Source organism: Musca domestica, unplaced genomic scaffold, assembly GCF_030504385.1.
Source record: "Musca domestica strain aabys unplaced genomic scaffold, Musca_domestica.polishedcontigs.V.1.1 115, whole genome shotgun sequence".
Classification (NCBI taxonomy): Eukaryota; Metazoa; Arthropoda; class Insecta; order Diptera; family Muscidae; genus Musca; species Musca domestica.
The window spans coordinates 1798748-1826345 of record NW_026712145.1 but is presented as its reverse complement, the minus strand read 5'-3'; the positions used below and the strand labels follow the sequence as shown (position 1 = coordinate 1826345).

The following is a 27598-nucleotide window of genomic DNA, read 5'->3' as shown; positions in this document are numbered from 1 at the left end:
CACTAAATAAGTTCCATGAAGGAGATTCTCATTGTACCTGTTTTTGTATATGACCATTGCGAAGGAAGAACAAGACTCCAAAAATGTTTTACAAATTTTGAATTTAACTGAAAAATATGAAAAACTCATTTGGAATGGTATTTTTCTTTCGGCTTCACTTTCGTATCCTCATATAAAAGCAAGTCCAGGGTCCGCTCAACAGTGGCTAGAAAAGGTTTTTTGATATAATTAGGCGTACAGACCCTTTAATTACTCGCAAGGAGTACTATACGAATAAGCCATACAATTAAATTACCGAAATTTCAATATCTGCTTCATAACAATTGATATTTATATCATTTAAGCACATTCATATTTTAAAAATATGGGAGTAATATTCCAAACAAAAATAAAAAAATCTTATCGATAATAACCCTCACTTTCAAGACCCTCGGCAACTTCAAAATTGTTCTATCAATTCAACCCACAAATGCGGATGCACATACATATCTACATTTGTCCACTTCATTTTCATTATCGCAATTTGTAATTCAATAATTTATTTCAACTGGGATGATAAGGCGATTTTTCAAAAAAAAAATATCAGTCGTTCGCGAATAGCCAAACGCAACAGAAGATGAAATTTAAACTTTTCGTATTGGGTTCGATTTTATTCGTCTTGTACAGTATTTGGTGTGGAAACAGGAATAAAGATCCATTGGTTGTGGAAATTGAAAATGGGCGATTGAGGGGTAAAGATAATGGCTTCTACTTTAGCTATGAATCCATACCCTATGCTGAGGCACCCACGGGATCATTGAGGTTTGAGGCCCCTCAGCCATATAAACAAAAATGGGTGGCAGAATTTAATGCCAGTGTAAAACCTAAACCCTGCATGCAATGGGATCAATTTCAGGAGGGTGAGGACAAATTGACGGGCGTGGAAGATTGCCTCACAGTCAATGTTTACAAACCCAAAACTGGCAAGGAGAAATATCCCGTAATGGTTTATTTCCATGGTGGCTGTTTTATGTTTGGCGATGTGAATTTTTATGAACCCGATTATTTGATGCGTAATGGCAACATGATCTTGGTCAAGGTGGTTTATCGCCTGGGACCCCTTGGTTTCATGAGTACCGAAGATGAGGCCATAACTGGTAACTTTGGTTTGAAGGATCAACAATTGGCCTTGAAATGGATTCAAAAAAATATTGCCAATTTTGGTGGCGATCCCAGCAAGGTGATGTTAAGTGGCTTTTCGGCAGGTGGAGCCTCAACACATTATCATGTACTCAACCAGGAAACCAAGAATTTAGCCAAAACTGCTGTGTCATATAGTGGAGTGGCCCTCAATCCCTGGGCTCTTAGCACAACGGCTCGACAAAATGCCTTAAAGGTGGCCAAGATTTTGAAATGTCCCAATTTGGAAAATACCCAAGAGGTGAAGAAATGTCTGCAAGCCAAACCGGCTGGGGATATTGTGAGCTCGGTTAAATATCTGCTGAATTTCGGCTATAATCCCTTTTCCACCTTTGGCCCGGTGGTTGAGCATACCAAGGCGGCAAATGCCTTTATGACTAAACATCCAAGGGATATTATCAAATCTGGCGAATATTCACAAATACCCCATTTGGTCACCGTTACCTCTGAAGATGGTGGCTACAATGCTGCAGAGTTACTGCAAATTAATCCAAAGACAGGCAAGGAGTATATCTATGATTTGAATGAGAAATGGTTGGATTTGGCACCAGCAAATCTCTTTTTGCGTAGCATTAATGACCAACCGGTGGAATATGCCAAGGAATTGCGCAGCAAATATATGGGAGATTTAAGTTTCTCTGTGGATAACTATTGGAAGGTACAGAAAATGTATACGGATGTGTTATTTAAGGATGGCCTTTTGGAAACGGTGCGATTGCATAGTAAAAAATCGGCTACACCAATTTATGGTTATGTCTATGATAATCCAGCGGATTATAGTGCCGGCTATGCTCTCTCTGGAAGAAAGGATATTAAATTTGGTAAGTAAAACAAGTAAAAAAGCTGTAAGTTCGGCTGGGCCGAACTTTGAATACATTACGAATATCCATTACGAACTTCAAATACCAAATTTGAAACAATTCCGCTGAATTATGTCGCTAAAATCACAAAAAAACCGAAATAGGACTATATGAAGACATGGACCTGCAGAGACAATTTTCTGTAATAGGCTGTAGTATCCATTACGAACTTCAAATATAAAATTTGAAACAATTCCGGTGAATAATGTCGTTTAAATCACCAAAATACCGAATATCGGGAGGTACCGTTATATGGGGGCTATACCAAGACGTGAACCTGCACAGACAATTTTTTGTCATAGGCTGTAGTATCTTTTACGAACTTCAAATACCAAATTTGAAACAATTCCGCTGAATAATGTCGCTAAAGTCATAAAAATACCGAATATCGGGAGGTACCGTTATATGAGGGCTATACGAAGACATGGACCTGCATAGACAATTTTCTGTAATATGCTGTAGTATCCATTACGAACTTCAAATACCAAATTTGAAACAATTCCGGTGAATAATGTCGCTAAAATCATCAAAATACCGAATATCGGGAGATACCGTTATATGGTGGCTATAGGAAGACGTGGACCTGCATAGAAATTTTTTTGTCATAGGCTGTAGTATCCATTACGAATTTCAAATGTCAAATTTTAAACAATTCGGGTGAATGGTGTCGCCAAAATCATAAAAATACCGAATATTTAAAGGTACCGTTATATGAGGACTATACAAAGACATGGACCTGCAGACACAATATTTCGTCATAGGCTGTAGTATTCACTACGAACTTCAAATATCAAATTTGCAACAATTCCGGTGAATAATGTCGCTTAAATCACCAAAATACCGAAAAAAGAGAGGTACCGTTATATGGTGGCTATACGAAGACGTGGACCTGCATAGAACATTTTTTGTCATAGGCTGTAGTATTTATTACGAACTTCAAATATCAAATTTGAAACAATTCCGGTGAATAATGTCGCCATAATCATCCAAATACCGAAAATCGAGAGATACCGTTATAAGAGGGCTACACGAAGACGTGAACCTAGCCAGACAATTTTCTGCCATAGGCTGTAGTATTCCTTGCGAACTTCAAATACCAAATTTAAAACAATTCCGGTGAATAATGTCGCTAAAATCATGAAAAACCGAATATCGGGAGCTGCGGTTATATGGGGGTTATACGAAGGCGTGGACCTGCACAGACAATTTTCTGTCTTAGGCTGTACTATCCATTACGAACTTCAGATACCAAATTTGAAATAATTCCGGTGAATATAGGAAGGTCATCACCATCATATGGGGGCTATACCAAAACGTGGAACTACATGGCTCATTTTCAACACCAAAAGTCCTGCAGACATGCATAATATACATTTGAGTAAAATTTTATCAACCTACTTCATTTTGTTCGGAAGCTAGAGTGATTTTCACAGACGGACAGACGAACGGAGATCGCTAAATCGAATTTTAATGCATTATCATTGGGTTATTGACTTCTAACAGAAGGTGGTCTGCGATAAGATATGCTGCACAATGGAAATTTTGACACAATTTTTTTATTGTATTCCGATAATGTAGATCAAAAAAGAACACTTCCAAATATAGCTATTCCCAATCTATACCAGTGCTAATAACATACTACTTGGCCGAATAGCTGATAAAGAAACAATTAATTTTATTTATTGTTTAATGCAGCGAATAAAACATACCGGTATAATTCCGAAAACAAACTATTCTTTAATACAAAAATTTGAAAAAAAAAAAAATCATTTTTTTGATAAGGCTAACGCCTCGTCAGCTTAAAAATTGACCTATCGCACACCTCTGGATTTCATTATCTCGGTACGTAATCCAGAATTTAAATTCGTCTAGATGACAAGGCTTTTTTTCTACCCAAAGAAAAAAACAGTTGCTCACGAGTAGCCGGCCGCAACAGAAGATGAAGTTTAAACTTTTCGTATTGGGTTCGATTTTATTCGTCTTATATAGTATTTGGTGTGGAAATAGGAATAAAGATCCATTGATTGTGGAAATTGAAAATGGGCGTCTGAGGGGTAAAGATAATGGCTTCTACTATAGCTATGAATCCATACCCTATGCTGAGGCACCCACAGGATCATTGAGGTTTGAGGCCCCTCAGCCATATAACCACAAATGGGAAGCAGAATTTGATGCCAGTGTGAAACCCAAACCCTGCATGCAATGGGATCAGTTTCAGGAGGGCGAAAACAAACTAACCGGTGTTGAAGATTGTCTCACAGTCAATGTCTACAAACCAAAGACAGGCAAGGAAAGCTACCCGGTAATGGTTTACATTCACGGTGGCTGTTTTATGTTTGGCGATGTGAATTTCTATGAACCCGATTATTTGATGCGTAATGGCAACATGATCTTGGTCAAGGTGGTTTATCGCCTGGGACCCCTTGGCTTCATGAGCACCGAAGATGAAGCCATTACAGGAAACTTCGGCTTAAAAGATCAACAATTGGCATTGAAATGGATTCAAAAAAATATTGCCAATTTTGGTGGAGATCCGAGCAAGGTTATGTTGACTGGCTTTTCGGCAGGTGGTGCCTCGACACATTATCATGTGCTCAATCAGGAAACCAAAAATTTGGCCAAAACTGCAGTGTCATTTAGTGGTGTTGCCCTAAATCCCTGGGCATTTAGCACATCTGCACGGCAAAGTGCTTTCAAGGTGGCCAAGATTTTGAAATGTCCCAATTTGGAAAATACCCAGGAAATTAAGAAATGTCTGCAAGCCAAGCCAGCTGGGGATATTGTGAGCTCGGTAAAATATCTACTGAATTTTGGCTATAATCCCTTCTCCACCTTTGGCCCCGTTGTTGAGCACCCTAAGGCTAAAAATGCTTTCTTGAGCAAACATCCAAGGGATATCATTAAATCGGGACAATACACTCACATCCCCTATTTGTTCACCTATACCTCCGAAGATGGTGGCTACAATGCTGCGGAGTTACTTCAAATGAATCCAAAGACAGGCAAGGAGTATATCTACGATTTGAATGAGAAATGGTTGGATTTGGCACCACCAAATCTCTTTTTGCGTAGCATCACTGACCAACCCGTGGAATATGCCAAGGAATTGCGCCGCAAATACATGGGAGATTTGAGTTTTTCGGTGGAAAATTATTGGCAGGTTCAAGAGATTTATACGGATATTTTGTTTAAAGATGGCCTATTGGAATCAATGAAATTGCATAGTGAAAAATCGGATAGTCCCATCTATGGTTATGTCTATGACAATCCGGCGGATTATAGTTTGGGATATGCTCTGACAGGAAAGAAGGATTTCAAATATGGTAAGAATTTAAATAGAAGTTAGGTTACAGCATTAAATATTGGCTTAAGTATATTATAAGGGAGTTTGTGAACCCTTTATGGATGTCCTTTAGCAGTTTAAGTCTAGGATTGTCAATCAGCCTTATTTCCCTACCTATAAGATATTTTCTATCCATAGAAAACCTTTGGAATGTCTCATATCTACTAAAGATTTGGACCCATTCTTGGTCTTCTCTCCAGGTATTACAATTTGTTTATTTCATAATTCTTCCATCATCTTTTCTTTTCCAGGCACCAATCATTTAGACGACTTATCCCTAATCTTCCACTATCCGGTGCGTAGTCCACCCCGTCCCGATGAGGTTATCATTTCCAAGAAATTCCTAGAAATGTTGGTCAACTTTGTTGAAACAGAGTAAGTTTAATTAAATTATTATCAAAATCTCTCATAATTAAATTGAATTCCATTTCAGACACCTATCCTTTGGAGATTGTGAATTTTTGAAGAACAACAAGGACAGCAAACAACTGAAACTGATGTCAATTACCAAAGATGATTGTAAACCCATTGTTGTCTAAGACGCCCACGTATCTCAAATAACTCAAAATAAATTAAATTAGGAAAAAAAGAACAATTTTGAATTTATAATGAAATGTGGGGAAAAAGAATGTTCTCGGGAAAAATCGACCATTTTATCGTTTGGAAGCAATTCCGTATAAAATTGTGGCTAATATAATCAAAATACCAAATGTCGAGCCCTAACGTTGTGTGGGAGCTCCGTGGACCAACATGGACAATGTTCTGACACCTGTGCTAGAAGCCACTGCGAACTACAAATAACGAATTTTAAACCTAATCCGATAGAAAATGTGGCAAAATCGTTTAAATACTAAATATTCGAAGGTACCGCCACGTGCTGTAGGAAAGCATGGACTTACACAGACAATGTGCCGCCGCCGAAGATAAAACCCATTATGAACTACCAATACTGAAATTCAAACAAATCTGTTAGAAATTGTAGCAAAAATTGGAAAAAAATGAATATCCGAAATTGAGAATATAAGTAAACGTGGACTTTATACAAAACATACAGAGTACCCATTGCAAACTCTAAATAGCTAATTTGAAACAATTTCGTGGAAAAGTATGGCTAAAATCATCAAAATACCGAATAAAGGCATTTGCAGTTAAATGGGGTAATACGAAAACGTGGACCGACTTAGCTCATTTTCAACTCCAATCATCATAGACAGAATGTTAACTATTAAGTCAAATTTTAATGCTCTGTGTCAAGTATTACAGGCCATATACTAATTTCAACTGACAGGCAAACGAAATGACAAACTTTAATGTGGTGCAGGGTATAAAAAATAAGTAACAATTTCCAAGTGGCCCGGGCACCCATGTATTGGTCACTGTACGACATTTGCTAATTGTTTTATATGGGCGAAGAGGAAGTTACATTCTTCTACATATTCGGACGATATGGTGATACTCCTTGCTAGTTTGTTGACATCCATGTTGAGTGACATTGAATGGGGCCCTCAAATCACTCGAAATCTGGATAATATGATATGAGTCAAAAGTGAATCCGGTGAAAATGAAATGATGTCCAACGCATAAACCAAATATGCACTTGGAAATTTGCATTGACTACTTGTTCACATAGATATAGAGTACCTAGGAATACACGTAGATTCTAGACTGTCAAAATATTTGGAAATAATGTGGGTCTTTAAACCTTCGACATGGCCGGAACAGTGTGTTATTATTTTTAAAGAAGCTTATTGTATGATTTTTATATACAAATCGTATTGTGACTACAACTCCAGGATTAACCGAGTGGAAGGTTGGCTTAAGAGAGGTAAGTGAAAAGATGCAATGGAGAGGCTGGCTTTCGAACATCTTTTCATACTCTCAGCTATATGGCTAAAGAGGGTATATATCATTTGATACGGCCAAAACGTGTATATAAAGTGAAAGGATAATCCGATTTTTCTCCAAATTTGCAAAACCTAATATTTGCATCAGAGCTTGGTCAGGGGCGAAAGTGGACATTATTGGTCCACTCCATCAAGTACCTCCCCAACAAAGGGTTAAAATTTTAAAAAAATATCACCCTTATAAAATGTAATAAACAAGTCCGCTTGTCTTCAAATTACACACATAACAATATTTTTATTAGTCCAAGGTCTGGTGTGAAGATGGAATATATCGGTCCATTCCTTCTGGTACCTCCCCCACAAACGGTCAAAATTTTGAATATCCATGAAGCTTATAAAAATTAATATCCGATGCCATTCAAACTTGCCACACCACAATATTTCTATCAACACAAGATCTGTTATAAAGGTTGTAGGGGTCGAAGCATTCCTTCTGGTACTTCCACCACAATGGATCAACGTTTTGAATGACCAAAGCTATCATAAAATCCGATATAGATATGTTATAAAGGTGGTATAGATCGGACCATTCCTTCTGGTACCTCCCACACAAAGAGTTAAAGTTTGAATAACCAAAAAGATCATCACATTAGTTATAAGCATACGGTTCTCTTCATATTTTACACTCTAATTATTTCTACTACACATCTAATTATTTCTGTTGTGGAGTTGGGATATATCAGTCTGCTCCTTCAGGTACCTCCCCCACAAACGGTCAAGATTTTGAGTATCAATGTAACTCATAAAACGCGAAATTAACATACGACTCCATTCAGACTTGGTACATATCAATATTTCCATCAACACAAGATACGCTATAAAGATGGTAGAGATCGGAACATTTCTCCTGGGACCTCGTCTACATATGGTTCAAGATTTAAAAATTCAAAATGTTCAAAGAAAGCGAAAAAAGCATCCAACTCTCTTCAATTTTCACACATACAAACATTTCTGGTAATACAAGATCTGTTGTGAAGATGTTATACATCTGCGAAGCCCCTCCAGTACCTCGCCCACAAAGGGTCACAATTTTCAATACGTTTATCTGTCATAACTTGCAAAACAAGTCAGCGATTCATTACCAGATACTCGGGATGAATATGGAATTTATGATTTCGCATTAAATTGGATATAAACTCGTTCGTATAAATTCCGTTCGATTTTCTTGTAGTTTTGCCCATACCAATATTTATATCTGTATTAAATGAAGTATGAAAATAGTATACTTCGGTCAACTATATCTGGTACCACAAGCACATTTTAACACTTTCTAAAAGTTATCACGATTATCTTAAGAATGTAACAAATATAGTCCAAACCTGGCACGCCGCAATATTTATTTCATATTTATTTAGGTCCGATACGAAGTGGACAATATTGGACCATTCCTTAGGAACCTACTCCATAGAGGGTCAACAATTTGAATAATCATAACAGAAGTCAAAATTTATTTGAATAACCCAACATTGGCTGAGGGTATACATCTGCCGGCAAACCGACTGCTACTTTTTAGCTTGTTCTTAGCTTATAATAAAAAGAGTAAAACTTGATGAAAACTTTATGTAATTTTGAAATAACTAGTAAGCATTGCTAGGGTTTAAGGGACACTTTTGAAGCCATGACCAACTGTATTGAAGATTGATATGATGAACAATGCGTCGACTTTAATTTTCAAAATACATCTCTATTTCTGACGGACGTATCAAAGAGTGATGCGAAGAAACCATTTAATTAGATAAACCTTTCGGACTCCAAATTCTACTTTGTTTAGTTAACGTGAATATATAGGACTTACCTTTCTATTTGAAAAAGTTGTTAGTTTGATTTGATTGTTGTTATTGAGAAAAAGATTGATTGATTTTTGTTAGTATTTCAAACATTTTCTGTAAATATGAATTAAAAATAAAAATGATAGTAAAAAACCTCACAGATAACTTCGAATACATTACCAGTTAGACTTCTTAATTTGTCTTCTTAGCCTTTATTTTATTTTACACACCATTCTCCCCCTTAACTGTAGTTGTATCACTATTACTTCTACTTTCATACAATTCAATTTTACTATCCAAAAAGCGAAAATCATTTAATATCGACAACCAGTTACTATAGCCAGCAATGGACATAAAACGTTCCGGTTCCGTCTTCCATACCGACGAATACACCGCAGTGTTTTCCGTCTTTATATCAGCTCTCAGCTTACCATTCATGGCATAGAATTGGGCATTAGTATGTTCACCGCCAACAAATATCATATCTTCGACAAAATCACAAACATGTACCTTGCCCGGAAATGGGAAGACACTTGTACATTCCATGGAACGTAAATGCCATAGGGATAATTTTGGTCCACCACCACACAGCAGCCAATCTTCATTGGTGGCCAATGCACCTTGCCATTTGCCCATTTCAGGGCGAACCAATGTGTCTTTTTTGTATGGTTCAATGAGGCCAGTGCTGTCTTTTTGATTTGTCACCCACATACGAATACTGCCATCTTCGGAGGCGGAATATAATTTATACGCACCCGAGCCACATACACCATGTATGTAATCTTCATGACCCTTGAAGCTGCGTGTTATACGGCCATCTTCCAAGTTCAGTTCATAAATCACATTATCACCACAGCCAACGTAAAGCAAATCGGTTTCGGGTCGCAGCCACATGTAATTCACATCTGGAACTTCGATGGCCTCCACATCAATGGGTATTTTGATTTCCCAAGCACGGCCCGTGGCCAGTTCAGCCTTATCCTCAACCCATTTTAAGCCATACACCACCCCAATGGAGCCCACAATTAAGAATTCTCGATGGAAGCTCAAACAGTTGATTTCGCATTCCTCGCCTTGTGGATATATTTTGAGTGGTGGTCGCATTTCCTCTGAATTCTGGAAATTGGTAATACTGAAAATATATATTCACTGTTAACAATAATTTAAAATAATATTTTCCTTCACTTACTTTTGCACAAAGATATCTCCCGCCCGATTGCCGGCAAACAGAAACTTGCCCGACGTTGATATTGTTTGGGCGCAAACACAATTGTAAAAGCGTTTTATATTGTAATCCTCGTTAGGATCTCGTAAAGGTATCAATGGAGACATAATCTCAAGACTGTTTTTGAGAATAATTTAATAATTTTGTTAAAAAGTATTAACTTGTTTTTGCACCGAATTGTTTTTCCACCGGCTTGGTAAACGAACAAATTTAAAAGCGTTCCAAACGATATGGGAAGAAGAAGCACACTCCTTATCAGTACCAATAAGCAAAACGTAATGAACGATAAAAATGTAAACCAAAACAAAAACAAACCGAAAAAGCAGGGCTTTGAAGATAGAAGACGCAGTCAATGCAGAACCAGAAACACATTTTGTGCGAGGAAACAGATATGCTGTCATTCACACGAAACCGATAATTTATAAGGCTGGCACGATTTTAAATTAAGGAGGTTTTTGTGCATTGAAATATATATTGACTGCACTGAAAATGTACAGGGCCTCGGAGTAATTTACTTATATATATCGTAAGAAAGGCATGTTAAAGCCTAAATAGAGAAAATGAAAAAACTCAAAGTAAATACAGAGCTTTTTAGATCGAAAAGAATCAGAAACTCATTTTGGAGGGAAACAGATCTGCTATCATTCACACTGAACTGATAACTTGAGCGGGTTGGCATGATTTTAAATTTAGGAGGCTTTTATGCTGGAGTGATTTACTTTAATATATCGTAAGGAATACATATAAAATGGTGGAGTATATGATGCTCAAATAAATGTCGATTATTGTACAACAAGGAACCCAAATCATTGGCTTTCCTGCCTTGCGTCAGTTCATTGCTTACTTAACAAAACTCTTTTTAAACCGAAAAGGAAAATCGGTATGAGTTACATTTTCTTCCGATGCTATGTGCATTGTAGAATTATCAAGGACCGATCCAAGAAATAGACTATGTTTATGTATTTAACATGTTCGGAAATTGTTCATGAGGTCTAAACCACTGTACTGTACATTGAATATGACACGAAATGTACTTTTAGTTTGCTTATAATTCGATGGGCACCGGCGCCGTACATATTAAGTGCGTCCTTTCACATAATTTATTCATCTGACATTAATTTTAAATTGCACCACTACATCTCGGAATCTTTAATATTTTAAATAAACTTTGTCATTTTATGATTATAAAATACCATCAAAAATTTTATAAAATATCTTGATTTCCTCTTTCCATCATATTCGTAACTTAATTCATTGAATTTCACATTCTATCATCATTCGCAAGCCAAGTCCTTTTGTCGACTTACAGATCCCTATTGCCAAGCCAATGAATTTAAGGTTTTTTTGATAAACATTGAATTTCGCGGGATTAAATGTTGGAAACATTACAGAATATATTTTACCACAGTAATTTAATAAAAACATTTAAGTAAAATACGCACAATACTAGCAATGAATGAAAATGTAAGCATTTTGTATTTAAATTATTGAAAGAGAAATTAAAAATTGCCTCTTTTTGTTAGCTTCCGATAATGTCTTTGGAAATAAACGGACAGCGTCATATGCTTGAGGTGGGCCAGTTATATTTGTTTGGGAAATTGCTGCCTCCAAATGACACAAAGTATGTCTTCAATATTGAAAACGAGGTAATTAAATAGATATACTTTTTGGAAGAGCGTTGTTTATCTTTCTGATTCATATATGTATGTGTACAGGATGTGGATGAGAAACATTGCTGTGTGGGTGTGTTTGCCCAGGAAGATGTCTACGTTTATGACTTATTCAGCTCGCAGGGAACTTACCTTAATGGTAAACCCTTAAGGCCCTTTACAAAGGTTTCGGTAAAAACTGGAGATGAAGTAAGACTTGGTCGGTTTCAGTGTCTACGATTCCACAATGATGAACAAATGGAGAATGTAAGTAAGGTTTCAAAATATCTATTATTTTGAGTCTTATCAGTTTGGTTTTCAGTCCCACGACAGCAGTGGTTTCGGTGATAATAACAAAAACACATCCGATATAATTGCCTCTAGTCCCGAGACAACAACGCATAGAGATTCCAGAGTGAAACGTTTAAACAATAACAGCTCGGATAATTTCTTGATGCCTGCAATACCGTCGTCGTCAAATAAAGCGCAAACAGCAAAGTCCCAGCCTTCGAGGCTCAGCAATAGTTTTGTTGTACCAGAAACTGAAGCAGCACTCTCGAATAGCCGCCGTAGTTCATTAGGCTTCAATACATCAAATAGAGGCCGTTCCAGTGATAGTTTCATGATACCCGAAACCCAATATTGTGGCGGGCGGGCATCACTAGCCTCCAATCTTTCCATAGCCGAAAGTACAACCTCGGAGGGGGATAAAACACGATTGGATAATTCCACTGGTGATGATGATTTTTGTATACCAGAAACACAAGAGGTGTTAAGTTCCCAGAGACCACGGCCATACATGGATAAAATGAAACCACTGGAAGAAAAATCAGTTGACTTGAATGATTCAGATGATGAGGGCATAAATGGTTCCTTTGGTGCTGCAAATGGTAGTAGTGGTAGTCAATTCCGGATTTCCACACAAGACTACAATGAAGGTTTTGGTGAAGAGGATAATTCGCTAATGCAGTCACAGGTTATTCCGCTAATAAGACACAATACAGTTTTATTGAACAGTAGTGTTGCACCAGCCAGACAGGAAGCAAGTCCTAACAAAGAACCCACTGAAGATGATAATGAGGTGGCCAATATTAATTCGTTTGCTGCCCAAAATCCACCACCCAATCCCCAGATTAACGATGACTTGAATTGTTCTACACCAGATCTGTTTGATTGTCAAGCTTTAGAGGCTATTGCAAACGAGAATAATGCAGTTGTTACAGATTTAGCCGATGCTGCTGTGAATCTTTTTGAGAATGATGCTCCTCCTGCTGGTTTGGATGACGATGAGGATTATTTAGCAACACAAATGTTTCCAGCTTCGAACACATCCTCAAACAATACCAACAGTGGTTTGGACAAAAATAAGACATCCAAGGATAAAAATATATTTGAGAATAAAGAAGATGAACCGTTTTTAACACTAAGTGACAAGGAAAATATGCATCCAGATAAGATGGATCCCGTTTCCGATTTGCCACCCACACAACTTTTTGCCAGCAATGATGGTAAGTGCGAAATTGTGTTACAAGTTTCCAGAAATAATTGTAAACTTCAATTTGTGTTTCAGCTTTGTCGGAACATTCCTCAACTTCTACGTCTTCGTCACGTAAAAGTAATGCAACCAAAAGGGAGGAAAAACAAAAACAAGTGCCTACTTCAAACACTAGCCAAAAACCAATTGAGGAGGATTTATTAGCAGAACCTACTGTCAATGTCATGGGTGATGAGGAAGATGATATTTTAACCCAAGCATTTGTACCACCGCCACCAAAAAGCACATCTTCCAGAGCATCAAGCGTGAAATCTGTGAATCACTGCTTTAACTCAACTTTATTGGAAGACAAGGCGGTGGCTAAAAATCCAGCTTCCTTCTTTGCCGAAATGGAAACAAGTCCAAAGGGACTGGACAAAACAATTGCCACTTCAAATGTCTTCAAAATGCCAGAGAAAAATTTCTCAACAATAAAGAAAACCTCGTCTGCTGCCAGCACGACCACCACCGAATCTGATATGGATTTGTTAATGTGTACACCACAGCTCATAAAAGATCACATTCCATTTTCAAAAGCCGATGATTTGAGAAAAAACATGCTGGCAGTTAAGAATAAAAATCTTTTTGGTGACGATGACGACGACGACGAGGATGATAAGAGTGAAGATTGTGAAAATGACAAATGTTTGGTTCAACTAATTAATGTACCTAAAAATACGAATGATTTTGATAAACTATTGCCACATCTAAAACAGGAAGCAAGCAATGGAATTAAGAATGGACCAAAAATTACAAGAGAGCAAAAGGCGGCAATAGAAGCAAGAAAGGAATACAAATTTAATACATCATTTGGCGAAGAACCAAATGCAAAAAAGGATAGAAAATCAACGAGCTCATCCTCTACTCTCAGCCGAGATCAAAGACATGCGGCTAGGGATCGAGAAAAACAGGATAGAAGGAAAACTGTTAACGAAGTTAAAACTAAGGAATCTTCCTCTCGCCAAAAGAAAAAGGAGCCTCTCCCTGCGGACTTTTCAAAAGAAGACAAATCCAAAGAAATTAAGGAAAAAGTTGAGGAAAATGAAACATCATCATCATCATCTAGTAAAACTATAAAACGTGGGAGACCAAAAAAGAATGATGAAAAGGAAGAGAAGAAAGCTTCATCCAAACGACTCACCAGATCGGTACAGGATAAAGATAGCGGAAAAGATGAAGATGAAATCACAACTGTGAAACAGGCTAAACAAAGGCAACAAAAGGATAAGGAATCAGAAGAAACTGAAAAAGTCCGTCCCCCAAGACGCAATACACGGCAACAATCGTCCGAAAAGCCACCGCCAAAAGAAACAAAAGATCCACCCAAACGCAACACCAGACTCAAATCGAGAGAGACACAGTCCAGTAAAGACAGTATTACGACCACAGATGATATGGATCTAATGTCTACACAGACATGTAAGTTATCGAAAAGATAAAATTTCTTTTATAAGATAGTTTAATTAACTATTTATTTATTAAAATATTTTCAGTTGTGCACAATACACGAACCCGAACACGATCACGTTCACAACAATCAGAAGAAAGAAATGATGCCACGAAGAAAGCATCAAATTCATCAACGTCATCATCCACATTGCCAAATAGTTTGAATTCAAGCGCTACTACGCTTAATCGCAGCAGTTCCAGACTCAATTCATCAATCACAAATAGTATTGAAAAGAAAATTCCAACCTCAGCTAGTGCAGCTGTGCGTAAACGTAAATCCGAAACGGCAGCACCTCAACAAATTGAGGAAAAGAAACGTCTTAAACGAATAGTAAGTATTCGTAATTTACTTTTACGAGATAAGATAGACTTAAGTTTGTTGTTTTTCTCTTTTCGTTTTGTTTATTTCATAGAATAGTCATTGAATACCATTGGTGTGGGTTGTTCTCTATAAATTCTTACAAATGAATTAATTACTTTTTGTTTTTATAACTTTTATTTATTGTTTTCTTTATTTTCTTATAAAATACCATTGGATTCCGTTATTGTTAATAAATAAGCGAGAACATCTGGAAATCGTCTTAGACAATTATGTTGAGGATAGGACGAGAGAAATATTTATTTTAAATATTTATTAATCCCTTTTCTTTTGTAGAATTCCCATGACTCCACAACTTCAACAGCTAGCTCCTCAACTTCGGGCCTTTCAGCACGACCATTGATATCCATAACCATGGTTGAACCGGAAAGATTTAACGAATTGCAAACCAAATCAAGAGGTTTGTTAAAATAAATAACATTGAGATAACAGTTTTTTTATTAATTTTATACGTTTATTTTTGCAGGCTTATGGGCAGTGGCCAAAGATCCCAAGGACAGTGAAGTTCTGGTAATGGACAAAACCTTCCGTACCTTTAAGTTCCTATTGGCCATGGCACGAGGTATACCCATTGTAACCTCACAATGGCTCGAGGATATTAATTCAGCCAAATCTCTGAAAAAAGTTCCTCCCTTGAGTAATTACATTCTCAATGACCCCGGCTTCGAGAAGAAACATAAATTTTCGTTGGCCTCATCACTGCAGTTGGCAAGGGAAAATAAAAAGGGCCTATTTCATGGTTACGAATTTGTAATGACTACAAATATTAAACCAGTACCAACGGAGTTGCAAGGTGGGTATTCATGTTGTTATATACGATATTTGGTTATGGAATTTTTTGTATTTTTATCCTCTAAAATTTAGAGTGAATAAGTGGAATATTTTAATCTTGGAGAAAGTATCTTGGTCTTGAATTTTTTCGAGAATATTTTTAATGAAATTTTAAAGGTCGATTGTAGATGAGATGAAGCCTGTCTAAAAGGAACGTGGTCCCTATAGATGAGCTGAAGCCCGCCTAAAAGGGATATGGTCTCTTATAGACGAAGTGACCTTGAATTTTTCGAGAATATTTTTAATGACATTTTTAGGCCCATCGTAGATGAGCTGAAGCCTGTCTAAAAGCAACGTGGTCCTTATAGACTAGCCGAAGCCTGTCTAAAACTGTCTACGGTGAAGTGAAGCCCATCTTAAAGGAACGTGTCTCTTATAGACGAATTAAATCCCGTCTCAAAAAAAAAAAAAAAAATATTTCTTAAGGTTCATTCTCTGAGGTGATTCTATTAAGATCCATCCTGGTCTTGGATTTTTAAAGGTGCACTCGTCGTTTTTTTGTACCCCCACCATAAATAGTATGGAGGGTATATTAAGTTCGTCATTTCGTTTGTAACTCATCGAAATAATAATTTTAGACCCAACAAAGTACATATTCTTGATCAGCGTAAAATTCTAAGACAATTTTTGCACCAATCTGTGTTTTGTCTGCAGGCAAGTCAAGTTCGAAGATGGACTATATCGGCCCATCATATCGTATATCCCCCACATAACTATACCTCCCGATATTCGGTATTTTGATGATTTTAACTATATTTTTCAATGACATTGTCTGAAATTTTACACAAGGAGATCCCTCTGAATACTTTACACATTGAAAGAGAATTGTCTATATAGGTCCATGATATGGTATATCCCCCATATAAGAATACCTCTCGATATTCTGTATTTTGATGATTTTAGTCAAAATTTTCAATGGCATTGTCTGAAATACTATACAAGGAGTTCTCCGTGAGTACTTTACCGCCTGAAAGATAATTTTCTATATAGGTCCACGATATCGTATAGCACCCATACAATGGGCCCCAGACTTTCGGTATTTTGATGATTAAAGTAACATTTTTCAATGGCATTGTCTGAAATTCTACACAAGGAGTTCTTTGTGAGTACTTTACCCCCTGGAAGATATTTGTCTATATAGGTCTACGTTTTAGTAAAGCACCCATATAACGCTACCCCGAGATATTCGGTATTTCCACGTTTTTCGCGACATTATTCACCGGAATTGCGTCAAATTTCGTATTTGAAGTTCGTAATTGGTACTACAGCCTATGACAGAAAATTGTCTGTACAGATCCACGCCTTCGTATAACGCCATATAACCGCACCTCCCGATATTCGGTATTTTGATGATTTTAGCGACATTATTCACAGGAAATGTTTCAAATTTGGTATTTGAAGTTCGTAATGGATATTACAGTCTATGACAGAAAATTTTCTGTGCATGTCCACGTCTTCGTATATCCCCTATATAACGGCAACACCCGATATTCGGTATTTTGATGATACTTTCGCATTTGAAGTTCGAAATCCAGCATCACGTCTTCGTATAGCTCCCATATAAAGGTTTTCATTTGATCGATATTTTTCGACGGATTTTTTTTAAATTTCCTTCCGAATATTGGAGTGTATAAAAAGTTCAACCCGGTCGAATTTAGCAGGTTTTTTGAAGTCCCATATTTCTTTGAGTTTTTTTTCGACGGATTTTTTTTTTGAAATTTCCTTCCGAATGGTGGATGTATGAAAAGTTCGAAGTCTTCTTGAAGTCCCATATTTCTTTTTTTTTAAAAAATTTGGATTTTTTAAAGAAATTTTTAGGACGTGAATTTTCTATTTTTTAATTTTAAAGGCCCATTCTTGGACATCCATTTTTATTTATTTATTTATTTTATTTATTTATTTTTTTTTTCTTGAAGAAGAAGCAAAGTCTTTTTTGTGAAAAATATGGATTTAAAAAAAGTTAAGGACATGCATTTTTTTAATAAAATTTTTAAGGTTTTTAACGATTTCTGTTTTATATTTTTAAGAACGGGAATTTGTTTTAATTTTCTTTAAAACATGAACCTTAAAGTTTTTTTTTGAAAATCTTTTGTCTTGAAGAAGACATATTTCTCTTTATTTATTAGTATATACATTTTTTTCTTTTTCAAAAAAAAAAAAAAAATAGGCCTTGAATTTTTTACTTTTTGTTTAAGGCCCATTTTTGGACGTCAATTTTTTTGAAGATTCAATTCCCTTAAAAATTTGGATTTAAAAAAACTTAAAAACACGAATTGTTTGTTTAAATTCTCTTTAAAACATGAACCTTAAAAATTATTATTTTTTTTTAAAGTCCACTTTAAGAAGAAGACCCATTTCACTTGTTAATTTTTGAAAAATATGGATTTTTTAAAGAAATTGTTAGGTCTTAAATTTTTTACTTTTTATTTTTAAAACCCATTCTTGGACGTCGATTTTAATTTGTTTTTCATATATTTTATTTATTTTCTTCTATTTATTTATTATTATTTTATTTTATTTATTTATTTATTTTTTTTTTTTTTGAAGACACACTTCCCTGAAAAATATGGATATGGTCTCTTATGGACCATATGGATATATATTTATTAATTTTTATTTATTTAATATTATTATTATTTTATTTATTTATTATTTATTTTTGTTTTGAAGACCCACTTACCTGGAAAATATGGATTTAAGAAATGAAATGATTTCTGTATTATATTTTTAAGAACAGGAATTTGTTTTAATTTTCTCAAATACATGAACCTTAAAAATTAGTTCTTTTTTTGAGAATGATAAATAAAATAATATACAATAACCCACTTTTATGTTTTTGATTCATTATTTTAATTTTATCTTTTTCGTTTCAGCCATTATCGAAATTGCCGGTGGCATTGTCCATGCCAAGGGTACCCCAACTCCAAAGGATAATCAAAAACTTTACTTAATTTCCTGCAATGATGATCGCAAGGATTGGCATAAAGTTAGACGGATAAATAAGAATATTACAATTATCACCACAGAGGCCATAATGTCGTCTATAATGCGTCAAAACTGTACACCATTGTCTAATCATGTATTAGTTTAAATAATGTATTTCTATATGCAGTCGATTTCGGATTTGGTTTAAATGATGTGCTACAAAGATATTCCTTACTATGCTAAGTGCTGAACTCAATTTGTTTATTCGTGGTAGTTTTCTTTTCGAAAAGTACAAAACTTCTTGCACACCATGTCATTTCTATTTGTAATGTTGTTTACTCTTTTTTATTTGGTTAAGATTTGTGACAAAATCTCGCACAGAAACCAGGTTCATACGTATTTTTTGGATATCTCCATTTAAATACAATCCCCAGTGCTTGTTCACGAACTCGACTGCATGAATTTATGGCAAATACTCATTTATATATATTTTTTATTTGTTGCAATTAATGTTTTACACAAAATGTTATCGTTTCGAACCAGGAGTTCCGGTATATGTTTTTCTTTGAATGTTTTTTTTTTCTTCGCAACTTTATATTGTTTTTTTTTACTGTATATGTACAAAATTGTCAAATGAAATAAATTTTTCCTTTAAATTCGCCTCTGGCTACTACTGTATGACTGTATGTAAAGATATTCGAAATGTTTATGTCGTATATCCGTTAATTATACAATTGGAATAAAAGAAAATAATAAAAATCTAACAGAAAATCAAGTAGAGCAATAAATCTGTCTACAAGGAACCAGAAATGCAGAAATATAGCGGATTTGGTTAGTATTCATGAACCTATCTCCAAAAAGTAAACCTTGTCTCCTAATAGCGAAAATCATGAGATACCCTTATGTATGGATGTTATACAAAAATTGATATACATTTAATATATTTTTCGAGGAGTTAAATTAATCACCGAAAACCTAAAATGTCAAATTGTTGGGAACGAAACCTATTAAATACCACAAAGCATGGGGTCCATTAACAAAAGTTAAACCTACATTGAATATTTTTCGCAAGGATTTAAACTACACACTAAGCAGTTGAAAATACTGAATTCTGGTGGTACCAATTTGTGGACCTACGAAATGTAAAATTGCCGAAATCTCAAGCCAATAAGAAAGTATCTAATAAAAAAAAACAAATAAAATAGTATCAGTCGGTTTTGCCGACAGATGTATAACCCCAGCCTTGAGCCTTGATTATTCAAACTGTTGACCCTTTGTGGGGGATGTTCCGAAGCAGTTGACCAATTCGTATTTGATCTAAGACTGATATAAATATTACAACGTATCAGATTTAGACTATATCGACTACTTCCTTTACTTTACAAGGTGAGATAAAAAAAAAACTGCAACCAACTTCAGACTGCTGTCATTACTAAGCCACTCGTCCGACAGCTGTTAAAATTATTCCAGTTACAGCTCATTATATTGTTTACAAGCATACAAAAGCATTTTGGTGAGAATTTTCCAGAAAAAAAGTTATTCGTGATGAAATTCAAGCGTGATAGTGTGATTTCTTTAAATTTGGCTGGAAAACCACCAACCAAGTGGCTATCGTTAGAGCACTCCAGCATTCAAATGTGTATAAATCTTTTGGTAACATAGCCCGACATATGTCAAGGAAGTGGACGTAAGAAAACAGCAACATCAGCAGAAATGAAACCCGCGTCGCAGTGGCCGAAAAATGGCTCGTGAGCTGAACATATCGCAATATTCCATTCGGAAAATATTGAAAAATGAGCTCGTGGTAAAGCCATTGAAATTCCACAAAGTTCAAGAACTTACACCGCAACAGAAGGAAATAGAAAATAGAGCTAAAGATTTGCTTCGCTTGGCCGAAAGCGGTGAACTGCCGAATTTGGTTTTCTCCATCTCCGATGAGAAAACATTCGTTGGCCAGCAGTTTGTAAACAAAGAATGATCGTGTTTGCTTGTCAAAGAGTTCAACTGAAAATGTGCACCTTCGGTTGGCCACCAGTACTCAAGCGCCGGCTATGGTGATGGTGTGGGACGCCATAACAGCCTATGATCGCTCTCCGTTCGTATTAATCAAACGTGGAATCAGAATAAATGCCGAATATCATCGCGAAAATATTCTGGAGGGTGTATTAAAGCCTTGGGCACGCAAACATTTTGGCCGCAGACCTTGAACATTCCAAAAGGACTCAGCACGCGCCGTCCAAGAATGGTTACAAAATGAGTTTCCTCACTTCATTTCCAGCGCACCAAAATCTCCGGATACCAATCCGTTGGTCTATTGTGCCTGGAGTATTTTGGAAAGCAAGAGCAAGTGTCGATCACCTCAAGCAAGCGCTTCGCCGGGAATGGGCCAAAATACCGCAGAGCAACATTCGGCCAGCGTGTGACGGTTTTATTGGCCGTTTGAAGGCCACAGTTCGTGCCAAAAGTGACCAAGTCCAACAAATCTAAAAGTATTCTAAAATTTGATGCTATTTCCGACTTTTTTTCAATAAAATTTAAAATAATGTAAAAATTATGGCGTTTGACTTTGTTGCAGTTTTTTTATCTCACCCTGTATTGCGGGAAGAAAAATTTATATCGTCGTTCTAAGAACCCCAAGGTGTATCTTAGAACGATAAAAATAATCGAAGAGGAGGCATTTAAACCTACTTGTTCTTCCATTCATTTCAATATCTAGTTCTATCTATAATAGTCTCCAACCTCTCAAATAGCTATGTTTCTTGTTAGCTAACATGGGACATCTGCAAGGTGTTCAATCGTCTCTATCTTTTCTTCAGCTCCACATAGTTTACAGCAGTCAGGAACACTGTCATCCAATCTTGAGGTCAGATATCTGATGCTGCAGTCGCCAGTCAGCATGCCAACAATGATTATTAGATCCCGCCCTTCTATGGGATCAGTTCTTCCTTTCGATTTATACTTTATGGGATCTTTGACAAAATATTTCAAGGTATTGCAAACGGAATAAAACATTTAATATACCCTACATCTTATGGAGGGTAAGATATTGCCCTCCATGCCGAGACAATTTTAGATCATATCCAACCTTTCACTGTCCCTCGATATTGGAAAACTCTCCAATTAAATTACGAAGGAGTTCGAAATTCCTCTTCATAAAAACTTTAAATGCAAATATGTTAGTTGTCAAACCATAAAACGAATCTGCCTTCATCTGTAATAAAAACTACACCCTTAGTAATTATTAAAACTTTATGCATAAAATTTTATTTAAGCTTTGCTATTTGAAGACATTTGTTGGCCCCACACGACATGGAGATTTCATGGGGACTAAACTTCAGCAATTCGAATAATCTCGTATTTAGTTCAAATCTTCATCACAAATTTGTCGTTAATAATTCTCGCTAAATTTACTACATCGTTTATTAACGTTTCGAAATTTTCGTTTTTTTTATTGGATATCGTGAAAATGATTATTACAAGTTATTGTTTTTTATTTACACCGCTGTTTACTCGGAGTAATGTATTTATTTTTTATCTCATATTGACTTGACTATGCAATAGATTTGGATTTGGTTTTTAATTTTGTATTTATTATTAACAAACTCAGTTTATAGGTTTGTGTTCTATAAACGACTATAATATTTATTAAATTTGTTTATTTCTTTATAGATATTTTTTTTTATTTTATAGTATTTATTAAATATAAAAACAAATGCTGCCATTACGAAATTCTACCGAAAAATGGCAAAGAAATTTAATGCAAATTTTAAACATTGTTTAAAAATTCTCCAAAAGAGAAACAAACACCCACATCTCCCAGTCCCGGGGAACATGATGTCGGGTCTCTTTACTACAAATATAGCACACTTGTTTTTTTTAAGATGTTTGTTGTTGTTGTTGGTTTTTTGGTTGTGATTTTGTTTTTGTTCTGTTGTGAAGTAGTATTATATTCTCATTGCTATTACATTTTGAAAACTTGTCTTAACATAATTTCTTTATTATTATTATTTAATAAAAAAAAATAATTTATCGTATTAATGGCAATGCTGGCGTTTCTCCAACAGCTGACATCGCAGATCCGGGTCCCAGTAGGACCTGTTTCTGTTGTGTCTTTTGCATTTCTTCCATTTGGGCACGTTCTGTTTCGAATATGACTGGAGCAAAAAGTATCACGGAACTGGTAAAGAATATCCATGATGCGTTACATGAAAACTTGTACAGGCCCTTGATGCTGCTGGTTGTGAAGTTAACAAGGCCACCAGTAAAGTCTCGCAATGGTTGTGGGAACATTTCGGCCAGGCCCATAATGCGTTCGCCCAATGTCTCATCGGGTTCCTGGAAAATAAAATAAAAATGAATTAAAATTGATTTTTTATAAAAGTTATGGAACTGGAATTTGTTGTTAGAATTCCCATCCCTAATACTGCCTAAAACATCATTAAACAGAGGGGGAAATATTGAGGAAAATGGAAGTGAGTTTTATGGGGAAGATGAATGGAGTTAAATGAGGTAAGTGTGACTTTTCATCAGCTATTTTTCCGGTATATGTGTATTGGGACTATAGGGGTAGATAAGCAGCTTGAAGTCTTCGCATGGCATATTTTGTGACATATCATAAAGCGATGCCAGAGTCAGTCATAATCAAATTCTGTCGTCGTTTTTTTTTTTTCTTACATGATCCCAAGCTGCTTTTGTACGTGGGCAATTTAAGGCAATTTATAATAAATAGTAAGACGTCATTATCCATAATTAAGCCAGTTAAAGAGCATGGAAACCCATTCAGTCAATCAAAAGAAAATTGGTCCACAAATCTGAATTGAGCCCCGGTCAAGGCCATAAAGACCAATGACATTTTAGGTATGTTGTGGAGGAAGTTGAAAAATAAAGCGAGTACATTATTCGCACCAAATAGGGTACACCTCCTTTTAAGGAGTAGTTATGAGATCGAGTGATCTGGTCTGACATGCAGTCGATTTTTGACGGAAAAAGTACGAGGCAGTGACCAAAGATGTAGACGTATAACGTTTATGGCTTAAGGCCATTGTTTCATCTTGTCACTAGAAGTGAGAAAATATAAGGTTTGGTCCATTTGGCACAAATTGCTTCTCTAAAAACTTTCGTCATATCCTTTTCCTATAATTCTAAATAGAGAAATGTTTGAGAATCGCGAAATGGATGTTGGTATCTGCAATTCCAGGTTCAAAACCGGTAAGTTTTATAAAATAAAGGGAGCAAGTTGAGTTTAGGGGCTATGCTCGGATCATTTTGAAATTTTTACCGCAGGTAGGTATTTGTAACCTGATTACGGCAATGTAATTTTTTTGTGGGGGAAATACCCGGTTACCCGGTTATTCGACCCAAAAGTTCGAATATAACATCCGGTTTGTATCCGGTTCTACGTAACCGATATCAATAAAATGGGTATCATTTGAAAGCTTATGAAAATACCTATCCAACAAGTGGTCATATGACGGGGTTGCTGGAACCGGTTTCGGAGAAATTTAGGAAAATTTGCATTTTTGTATGAGTACTTTTTGAAAAACCTATAAAAACTCGAAAACGGACCCATTATAGGGTCTTAAAATCTATACACTATATTATAGCTAACACTATTGCCTTTCCAAAATGGTGTCATATGTGTTGATATCTTTTGTGGTTCCGTGGATATAAGAGATAGAATTCATTAAATTATATTTTTCTCCAGTCTAGATGCATTTGACTTTGACCTTTATAGCTTTTTTAAGCAACCGGCCTTCGGCCGGGGCTTAAGATTTTCTCCTCTGGGGTATGTCCAACACCGGCTACGCGATCCATAGTTTTTCTAAAAATTGTACATTTTGTAAGTAGCCGGCCTTCGGCCGGGGCTTAAGATTTTCTCCTCTAGGGTATGTCCAACACCGGCTACGCGATCCATAGTTTTTCTAAAAATTGTAATTTTTGTAAGTAGCCGGCCTTCGGCCGGGGCTTAAGATTTTCTCCTCTAGGGTATGTCCAACACCAGCTACGCGATCCATAGTTTTTCTAAAAATTGTAATTTTTGTAAGTAGCCGGCCTTCGGCCGGGGCTTAAGATTTTCTCCTCTGGGGTATGTCCAACACCGGCTACGCGATCAATAGTTTCCTAAAAACTGTAGTTTTCGAAAGTAGCCGGCCTTCGGCCGGGGCTTAAGATTTTCTCCTCTGGGGTATGTCCAACACCGGCTACGCGATCCATAGTTTTTCTAAAAATTGTAATTTTTGTAAGTAGCCGGCCTTCGGCAGGGGCTTAAGATTTTCTCCTCTGGGATATGTCCAACACCGACTACGCGATCCATAATATTCTAACAACACCAAATTAAAAACAAAGCAGATTAACAAGAACGTTAAACCCGACACAAAACTTGGGTTCACTCAAACTGCTTTCATAAGTAACGACTTTAAAAGTCAATATCTTCGGAACTACAAAAGATATCAACACATATGACACCATTTTGGAAAGGCAATAGTGTTAGCTATAATATTGTGTATAGATTTTAAGACCATATAATGGGTCCATTTTCGAGTTTTTATGGGTTTTTCAAAAATTACTCATACAAAAATGCACATTTTCCTAAATTTCTCCGAAACAGGTTCCAATTACCCCGTCATATGACCACTTGTTGGATAGATATTTTCATAAGCTTTCAAATGATACCCATATTATTGATATCGGTTACGTAGAACCGGATATAAACCGGATGTTGTATCCGAACTTTTGGGTCGAATAACCGGGTAACCGGGTATTTCCCCCACAAAAAAATTATATTGCCGTAATCAGGTTACAAATACCTACCTGCGGTAAAATTTTCAGGTCAATCCAAGCATAGCCCCTAAACTCAACTTATGCCAAATAAAGTTTGGGTGTATTGAAAAACAGGTAAAATCCTCTTTCTTGTGTGAAATTGTGGTACAAATTTTGGGGCATGAACTACTCTTCTGTCAGCCATTGAATATTTTATAAAGAAAAGTCAATTATTTGCCATTTCGGTCATCTGAAGTGGTTTCGAAATGTATTTCGCTGTAGGTCCCTGTTCGGTTTCATACAATTAGGCTGGTGTTAGTTCAATAGGAAAATCTGTAAGACACCATGGGGTGTACGAACTAATGAAAAATTTAATTCTAGAATAGAAATGATTGAAATGGATATTGAAAATCTTTTTTTTTTTTTGGCAATACTAACAGCGCTACTGTAACTGACTGGGCTACAATCCAGCTGCCTGACAACTTAATTAATAACCTCCATATGACTCAAAGGCTATATAAAGCCATGGGGGAATGACGGCTTTATTGGTAACCTCCCTATGATTCAAAAGCTACAATAGACAAATGTTCCGCATACGCACTGAGACTTGTCGGAGTGAAAATCAAAATTTCGTTTTAAACATTGCTTCAAGTTGAAAAACGATTCTGAAATTAAAAGAAATTTAATTAAGGTACATATAGGCTATTGTAGGTAAGTACATAAACTTATGTAGGTCAAATATTACCATTCTTGCAAAGTATAAAATTTTCCCCCACTATCTCAACATGACACAGATATAAACAATGTTGTTGGGCACAGAAATCCCATACCGACAACCGAAAACACTAGTGCCTGCCTATTACGCAAAATGAGGTTATGTGCAAGCAAAACTAATCAAGAATAAGAAACCATACAAAAATCGTTGTAAAATTCCACAATTATTTATGAAACTAATTAAGATTTTATAAAATTTTAATTTTCAATTACTTACATCATCATAATTTTCCTCTGTTACTGTGGGTTCATTGGTCTGAAAAGAAGTAAAAAAAAAATAACGATTGATATCACACAGAAAAAGGAAAAACAACATGCAATAAGGTGGGGATAAGGTCAAATTGTCGTGCTTACAGTGGCCACAGTCTTTCTTTCGGGAGTTTCATCTTTGCTACCGCCTAACGAAGACATGCCGCTGTCCTTTTCAATAAACTCGATATCGGGATCGGAGTCCACCAAATCTTCAATCTTTACGTTATCCACTTTGGCTGTTTGTATTGTGTCACAAAGACACCCGGAAAATCAATAAAAACACACTCTTTTTCTTTTCGTCGGGTCGAAGAGCTCACAAAAGGCGACTTTTTGTGAGCAAACTGAATCGATAAATTCGTTAATAACACACAAACACACACAATGCTTTGTCCAATTGGATTTGTTTTCTTTTTGTTTAATTATTGAGTCCAATTAATTATTCCTTTTCTTTTTCGGTAAAGGAATATTTTTTTTTTTGCGCAACACGCACACTACAACTTTTCTCTATAATTTTCTTATAAAAAGAAGCTGGCAGCTGTGAAAATGTCTGAGCAGAAAAACAATCACATGCGACGCGAGTGACGGTTGTTGAGTTATGTGAGAGAGGCTAATTGCTAGCGCGCTGTCGTATGGCGTAGGAGAATTCATGTTGTGTACACATTAAAGACCAAATGAGAAAATCATAAAATGTAGGGCTTACAACACCTTCATCCGATGAACTATACCCCTAATTTTTGGCCAACCCTTAGTTATTTGATATTCCGAC

At 36.0% G+C, this 27598-nt stretch overlaps 4 protein-coding genes across 5 annotated transcripts; 2 read left to right on the top strand and 2 right to left on the bottom strand.

Moving 5' to 3' along the window:
• The first annotated feature begins 596 nt into the window (after nucleotides 1-596).
• Nucleotides 597-5985, top strand: LOC131807180 (esterase-5B-like). 2 transcript variants are annotated; one of them, XM_059132219.1, is made up of 3 exons: nucleotides 597-2000; nucleotides 5634-5757; nucleotides 5816-5985. In XM_059132219.1, the coding sequence occupies exons 1-3, from the start codon at nucleotides 617-619 to the stop codon at nucleotides 5919-5921; spliced, it is 1614 nt and encodes a 537-aa protein (XP_058988202.1). In that variant the 5' UTR covers nucleotides 597-616; the 3' UTR covers nucleotides 5922-5985. The 2 variants fall into 2 exon arrangements, with proteins under 2 accessions (XP_058988202.1, XP_058988201.1); XM_059132218.1 differs by lacking the exon at nucleotides 597-2000 and adding an exon at nucleotides 3933-5362 and having other exon boundaries at nucleotides 5816-5973.
• A 3259-nt stretch (nucleotides 5986-9244) lies between these two features.
• On the bottom strand, nucleotides 9245-10426 carry LOC131807175 (THO complex subunit 6-like). The gene is made up of 2 exons (XM_059132199.1): nucleotides 10245-10426; nucleotides 9245-10187 (listed from the first exon to the last, which is right to left on the bottom strand). The coding sequence occupies exons 1-2, from the start codon at nucleotides 10385-10387 to the stop codon at nucleotides 9278-9280; spliced, it is 1053 nt and encodes a 350-aa protein (XP_058988182.1). The 5' UTR covers nucleotides 10388-10426; the 3' UTR covers nucleotides 9245-9277.
• Nucleotides 10427-11583: 1157 nt separating this feature from the next.
• LOC131800342 (general transcriptional corepressor trfA-like) lies at nucleotides 11584-19806 on the top strand. The gene is made up of 9 exons (XM_059132217.1): nucleotides 11584-11744; nucleotides 11804-11926; nucleotides 11996-12196; nucleotides 12252-13437; nucleotides 13500-14882; nucleotides 14957-15243; nucleotides 15568-15691; nucleotides 15758-16084; nucleotides 18996-19806. Exons 1-9 carry the CDS (start codon nucleotides 11733-11735, stop codon nucleotides 19211-19213), a joined length of 3861 nt encoding a protein of 1286 aa, XP_058988200.1. The 5' UTR covers nucleotides 11584-11732; the 3' UTR covers nucleotides 19214-19806.
• A 2809-nt stretch (nucleotides 19807-22615) lies between these two features.
• On the bottom strand, nucleotides 22616-27102 carry LOC101889874 (mitochondrial import receptor subunit TOM22 homolog; the record flags this gene model as incomplete). Its single annotated transcript, XM_005183886.4, has 3 exons — nucleotides 22616-23382; nucleotides 26798-26836; nucleotides 26935-27102. Coding segments are annotated over 3 exons (516 nt in total), but the record flags the coding sequence as incomplete, so codon positions are not given.
• Nucleotides 27103-27598: the final 496 nt, after the last annotated feature.

What these genes read in the sequence shown, in the direction of transcription:
- LOC131807180 (XM_059132219.1), top strand. Translation starts at nt 617, where the DNA reads ATGAAATTTAAACTTTTCGTATTGGGTTCGATTTTATTCGTCTTGTAC. An exon ending in AAGAAAGGATATTAAATTTG is followed by an intron (nt 2,001 to 5,633) that starts GTAAGTAAAACA and finishes TTTCTTTTCCAG; the next exon opens with GCACCAATCATTTAGACGAC. An exon ending in GTCAACTTTGTTGAAACAGA is followed by an intron (nt 5,758 to 5,815) that starts GTAAGTTTAATT and finishes ATTCCATTTCAG; the next exon opens with ACACCTATCCTTTGGAGATT.
- LOC131807175 (XM_059132199.1), bottom strand. Translation starts at nt 10,387, where the DNA reads ATGTCTCCATTGATACCTTTACGAGATCCTAACGAGGATTACAATATA. An exon ending in GGAGATATCTTTGTGCAAAA is followed by an intron (nt 10,188 to 10,244) that starts GTAAGTGAAGGA and finishes ATATATTTTCAG; the next exon opens with TATTACCAATTTCCAGAATT.
- LOC131800342 (XM_059132217.1), top strand. An exon ending in TCTTCAATATTGAAAACGAG is followed by an intron (nt 11,927 to 11,995) that starts GTAATTAAATAG and finishes GTATGTGTACAG; the next exon opens with GATGTGGATGAGAAACATTG. An exon ending in ATTGCAAACCAAATCAAGAG is followed by an intron (nt 15,692 to 15,757) that starts GTTTGTTAAAAT and finishes TTATTTTTGCAG; the next exon opens with GCTTATGGGCAGTGGCCAAA.